The sequence below is a fragment of the Sinocyclocheilus anshuiensis genome, unplaced genomic scaffold (assembly GCF_001515605.1).
Source record: "Sinocyclocheilus anshuiensis isolate Anshui unplaced genomic scaffold, SAMN03320099.WGS_v1.1 scaffold655, whole genome shotgun sequence".
Lineage (NCBI taxonomy): Eukaryota > Metazoa > Chordata > Actinopteri > Cypriniformes > Cyprinidae > Sinocyclocheilus > Sinocyclocheilus anshuiensis.
In genome coordinates, this window is record NW_015548221.1 from 219,509 (window position 1) to 226,058 (window position 6,550).

Below are 6,550 nucleotides of genomic sequence, written 5' to 3' on the forward strand. Positions count from 1 at the left end.
CCATCAATCGCTCTTGCGGCCATGTCCATTTAGCCTCACCCTTCGGCCTTTATATTGAATCAAAGCACGACAAGGAAGCATCCAGCAGTCCTTGGGGTACTTTTGTTAAAATGTTCAGAGATTTTTTTCCGTTCCTTTAATAACACCAGAGCTTTGAACAATGGGGCGAGCAACACCCAAAGCCTTTCATTGCCACAAGAATATTGCAACTGGGGCGAAAGTGCAACTGAGAAAACAACAGAGAGAGAGCGTTTGATAACAAGCGAGCATTCTCTCTGTATTTGTTGCTGACTGTTTATATGCAGTCTACTGTTTGTATGCAGTGTCTGTTTGTTCCTGACCTCAGCATTGGTGTTTCAGATAGCCAGCGGCCGTTTGTAAAGGTGCAGTCGGAGATCCCAGATGTGGTGTACATGAAGGAGGGAGAGCCATTGGTCTTCCCCTGCAGAGTCACAAACCCGGATGCCAAAGTCTCGTTGGTCAAGGTGAGTGTCTCAGCTGTGAGTCAAACAGATCATTTCATAAGACACATCAGCTTTCCCTCTTTCCAGGAACAAGAAATCTGTTTCTCAGCACTGAACACAACATGTGAGACAGTCTCAGCCAATCAGAACATGTTTGATGTTTAATTTGCAGAATTATAGACAAATGAGGGCAGTGGGTGGAGCCATCCAGAGAACTGGAAATTTATTGCTGTTTAGAACAAAACTTTCATGAATTTTCTTGTTAAAACTTGTCAGTCTTCTTGGCCTTTTCAGTTATAAACATAGGCTTTTCATTTGTCTGTCAGCTATTATCACAAAATGTGAAATGTGGAATGTTGGACACTTAATGCACTCAACCGTCGCAGCTTTAATTATGTAGCGGAGGGGAAGGAGTTATCAGACTACGATTATGAATGAAAAAATATCCTTATGTAATTCAATAACTACACAGTTGAGTACACAGTGCATAAGTACATAGTCTATAGTGTATCATTTGTGACACAGCTCGTGATTACTTTAAAAAGTAAAGTAAGTGCACTGCTATTTTCATGTTCTTTAATTGCATCACGTTTGTAATGCCGTTAAAATCGTTATTTTACAAGAGCCTCTCTAAAGACCTTGTGCTCTATTGTATTCAGCTCCGTTCGGCTGTTTGAAAGGAAGAACTCACGTCTACAGTATGTGTGTGCACGCACTCTCTGTGCATGTGCGCAGTGGCTAGAGTAAACGCATTGCAGTGTGTGCGCTTTCTAAGCATTTTAAGGCTGTTGCTGCACTGGACTGAAAGTCGATGTTGGAGCAAATTGACGTGTGATGAATTGTTATTGCAAATAATCAGAAAAAGACCGATCATTGGTGCCAAGTACGTCTGTACTCGGCTATTCGTGCCCATCCCTACTCTTATCTATGGCTTCCACTGCCATACATGGAGTGCATCCTCTCACTCTCATTCACAAACTCTCCCTGTCCTTATCTAACAATCACCCCAGGTTATAAGGGCAAGTGTGCGTCTCTTCGTGCCAGGTCGGATGTGTGTGTGTTCGTGAGGGCATGTGGAGGGGATGTACAGAAGTCTTTTTGGCTCAGCATGACATGGATACTTTAAGCCGATTCTCAGAGTGAGCGGCGCCCACAGCTTCCTTTTCTTGTTGGCACTACACAAAGCCAAGGAGATGACGCCGAGACCACCTCACGCAGACTGATGTCTTCCACAGCTGGTGGCACGGACAGAGATTTGAGGAATGAAGCTTAAAAAGATGGCTTGCTGTGCATTTATGATATGATTAGATACACTACTACATCTGGAGACATAGGATGAATCCAAATATGGCAACAAAAGTCTCAAGGAGGACTTAAGCATTTCAGGATGAATTTCAGATGAGGAAACGGAAAAGAACAAGTTGACCAGTTCCCATCGCGCTGCCTTTGGCTCCACGCATGCCGGATGGAAACTGTTTTAGGATATGCTAGCGATATGACATCCCTATCCTCCCTCCTTGCTCAAAAAAGCACCACATTTCATTTCTGTTTGCTTTGTTTATGTCCTGCCGACCCTGCGCACAGATATTCAAAAGGTAAACGTGCTATAAATACGAGCTCTCTCCACCCTTCTCAAACTTGGACTGTCACACACTGGTAGAGTGTTTTTTTCCTGAGAGGATTTTGCACTTGGCAGTGTATCTTTAATCTTGCACCTTTCGCGCAGGGAACAATACATAGGCTCTCGCTGAAGCTGTGAAAGTAGCCGCGGGGCCCTTCCAGAAGCTGACCTGAGGGCCTAGCCGCGATGTCTAGATCCTGTAGTAACAGGATGTGAGGAGATGGACTGGAGTCACGTTTCCACATCCTCGCCCTCCCCTCTTACGCATCGAACATAGGAAGGGATGTTAGAGAGAAGTTGGTTACCTAAGACTTAGGTGGGATTAGTTGGTAAAGGTGAGGGGGGCACAATCTTTTACTTTACAAGTGTTCATAAATATTAATTAAATGATGTGCTGTTCGCCCAGTAATCCTATTTTTGCTGAAATTGGCGCTAGATAGTTGTAGCAGTATAGTTCCAGTGTTATTTTAGTATTTTTATGTACTATTAATAGTATTTATTAAGATTTAGAATTTGCTTTTGATTATATATTAGCAATTTTCATTTTAATTTCAGTTTAAGTTATAGTAATGTTATGTGCTTTTCTCATGCTTAAAATAAATATTTAACTTTATTTTTATGTCAGTTTTAGTGCTTCAACTTAAACCTACTACGTTTCGTTGCCAAGGCAAAATTTCAAATTATTGTTCAAGTTATTTTGATCTAATATTTATATTTTATTTGATTTCAGCTTTATTTCAATGAATGAATAAGATTTTTTATAGTTTTTAAAATAACACTGGTTTGTTCAGTCCAGTGTCGATTTGGTAGAGGTAATTACTTGGTCTTAAAGTCATCATTTTTTGTGGCTCTAATTTTGTCAAATTATGCAAAAAAGTGTGAAAATATTATGTAATTGTGTGTATTTAGGATACACAGACTGCTAGCTGTGCAATTAGCCAAAAGATTCAAGTATTTTGTTCCAAAATCAATTCCACCACTGTAATTTCCGCCAAAGAATGCTGCTACACAATACATAATTTGAGATGTGGCGGAAATGACAATGTGGTGGAAATGTTCATGATGCTTTAGAAAAATGACAGAATTGTATGTTCACTGTTGGTCATTGTCATTGGAAAATATGTGTTTAAAAAGAGTTTATTTTAAGTCCACAAGGCCAAAAGTGCCCATACTTAAATAAATAATCTATAGTTGGGGTAAAGGGCTTATCTAATGCCTTACCTTATGCAGTAGTGCTTCCTAGAAACCAGGAGATTTTGAGCAGCTCACACTGGGAGGAAAGCATTTACCTGATCCCCTGAGAAAGGGCAGGACACTTCCACAGTGTCACATCTAAGCCTGTAAACATTTCCTCCATCAAATATGGAAGTAAACAAAATCATAACACCGCTCTCCAAGAATTTCTGAAGGACGGTGCACTGTTGAACCCATCAGAGCCCTTGTGTGCGCTGGCCAAATGAGATTAAAACTGAAAGCGCAAGTTTGTTTTTAAAATACACACAAATGGAAATCTTTTAGAGCTTTGCAAAGTGTAAGCACAAATCTCTGTTGTACCTAAAATAAATGCAAAAGCTTGTGATGTAGCCGTTAATGTTTTTTTAATTATCCTTTATGTTACATTTTCAGTTTCCTTTCCACCGGTTAGCTCCTGATTATAGAAACATCATCTGGAACAGCAGGCAAGGTTTCACAATCCGTAGTCCCACATTCTTCTACATCGGGCTATTTTCCTGTGAGACTATCGTCAATGGAGTCAAATATAGCAACAAGTTCTTGACTCACAGACCAGGTAAGCACTTAAGGTTTCTATGAGTAACTTCTTAGTGAACCAAAAATTGGGACCTAAATTTAAGTTTAAAAATTGCAACCGTTTTCTTCTCTTGCAGTAAATAAAATCCTGGATGTGTATTTGAACAGCACGGGTTTGGTCCACACGTTACAGGGCCAGATGTTAGCACTGAACTGCACCGTTACAGCTGAATGGAACGCCAGGGTTTCCATTAGCTGGACATACCCACAAAAGGTGGGGTTTTATGCAGTTGCAGTATGCAGTTGTGATTTATGAACTGCTATTTCTAATATCTTTATTCTGCAGTTGGTATAATCAGAATATATGTACATGGATTTTTAAAGGAATAACTCACCCAAAAATGAAAAGTGTGTCATCATTTACTCACTCTCATGTCGTTCCAAACCTGTATACATTTTTTTCTTTTGTTGAACACAAAAGAAGATGTTTTGAAGAATTTTGAAGAACCAAACAGTTGTTGGTCCCCATTGACTTCCATAGTAGGGATAGAAATAGCCTACTATGAAAGTCAGTGGGGACCATCAACTGTTTGATTACCAGAATTCTTCAAAATATCTTCTTTTCTGTTCAACATAAGAAACTCATACAGGTTTGGAACAACATGAGGGTAAATGATGACAAAACTTTCCCTTTTGAGTGAACTATCCCTTTAAGATAAATTAAACTCATCTCGATGCATTACTACTAAATTAATTAGTTCCACAACAAACACCCATTAGAAAGAAAATCATGAATTTGCTTGTTTAATATCTTATTGAAAGCAAATAGAGACTTTTGCTTAAGTCTCCTGCATCACAGTTTTTCTTCTGAGAAAAAGACTAATGAAATGTGTCCACTCTAGAGTCTCAAATTGTGCTTAGATTTGCTAATATATCAAAGTCTGCCATCAAAACTGAACATCAAAATGATCAGGAAATTAATTAATATAAAATCTAATAAATATAATTAATTAATAATTAATGTCCTGTATGTACACGTACTGTGTGTGTGTGTGTAAATACATTTCTCAATATGTCTCATTTGCTTCTATTTTCGTTTTTATATTACTGTGATACTTAAATGCAACATCATAACTTACTCCATTTAACCTCATGAGCTATAAAAGAGCAAACTCAAATTTTTCTTTTTGGCAACTAGAGAAATTTTAAATGACAGTTTGTGGACTAAGGAGGCATTGTTTTACAGACATTCCCTTTTTAAAGTGTTTTAAATGGCCATTAAATGGACAGCTGTTCTGTAGACCTAATTTCATCTGAAAGCCATGTTGTTTATATTCTTGATGTTTGTGACACAATTTGCTTTGCTTGTTTTTACTTCAGGCTAATGGATCTGCCACTATCATCAGACGCATATCTAGGAGCCGAACCAACATGCTCTTCTACAGTGTTCTCACCATCCCCAGACTGAGCAAAGCAGACAGAGGACTTTACAAATGTCATGTAACAAGTGGTCCATCCAAGCGAGAAACAAATACCACAGTTATCGTCTATGGTGAGTTTTAGAATCAGTCACCTTGTCGCTGGGTTCAAATTTGCTTTGAAACCAAACTGCTGTTCCACATCTAATGGATTCTAATTCACTATTTACAGCTTTTTATCTCTCAGTTGTCCACACATGTGTTTCTGATTGTCTTACTCTCTTGTCTGTTTGTTTCCAGACCAGCCTTTCATTCGACTCAAGCACAGAGATGGCCCTGTGGTTCAGGCTTCTGCAGGACAGAAATCTTTCCGTCTTACTCCAAAACTAAGGGCTTTCCCTGCACCTGAAGTCATCTGGTAAAATTTCCTGTGATTACATAGTTCTGCTGCTAAGTAGTTGATTAAATGATCATTAAATTGAACAGAAACAACATATTTGGCCTAAAGAGGAAAAAATCTCAGTAACTGAATCTATTGCTTAGGTTGAAGGATGGGATGGTCGCCGCCGAGCGGTGCTCCCGTTACCATGTAGATGGGTTTTCTCTGGTCATTCGGGATGTTGCTGAAGAAGACGCAGGAATCTACACCATCCTTACTGGCATCCAGCAGTATGGACTTTATCAGAACCTCACACTCACGTTGGTGGTAAATGGTGAGACTTAGCATAAAGAGTTTTTTTCTTTTAATTAGTAGTGTTGGGTAATGATTATTTGCGATTAATCACATCCAAATTAAATGTTTTTGTGTACATAATATATGTGTGTGTGTACTGTGTATATTTATTATGTATATATAAATACACACATGCATGTATATATTTAAGACAAATTTTATGTTTATATATTAAATATATTTATATATAATATAAATTAGATGAATATAAATATGTACATGTAAATACATGTAAATATTTTCAAAATATATACTGTATGTGTGTCTTTATACATATATACATATTAAATATACACAGTACACACACATATATTATATTTCGGGATGCACCGATACCACTTTTTCCGATAATCGCCCGATACGATACTTTTATTTTTGGTACTTGTCGATACAGAGTACCGATACCAATATTTTTATTGTAATATACCAATACCAATATTTATAAATATTGATTTTATTTATTTTTTAAATATTGGGTACAGAAACCAAAAGAGTATGTATAATGTCAGTTGGTTAACTTCATTTATCAAATAGATACAGTCAAAAAAAAAATATTCAGACAACT

At 37.8% G+C, this 6,550-nt stretch overlaps 1 protein-coding gene across 3 annotated transcripts in view; it reads left to right on the plus strand.

Annotated features, from left to right (window-relative positions):
• The window catches only part of LOC107654201 (vascular endothelial growth factor receptor 1-like), a 35,378-nt gene that overhangs the window by 6,929 nt on the left and 21,899 nt on the right, over window positions 1–6,550 (plus strand). For all 3 annotated transcript variants that reach the window (XM_016441171.1, XM_016441172.1, XM_016441173.1), the window contains exons 4-9: window positions 361–485; window positions 3,712–3,874; window positions 3,972–4,108; window positions 5,215–5,386; window positions 5,553–5,670; window positions 5,796–5,965. In XM_016441171.1, the coding sequence (XP_016296657.1) occupies window positions 361–485; window positions 3,712–3,874; window positions 3,972–4,108; window positions 5,215–5,386; window positions 5,553–5,670; window positions 5,796–5,965 (885 nt within the window). The remainder of the gene's footprint in view (window positions 1–360; window positions 486–3,711; window positions 3,875–3,971; window positions 4,109–5,214; window positions 5,387–5,552; window positions 5,671–5,795; window positions 5,966–6,550) is intronic.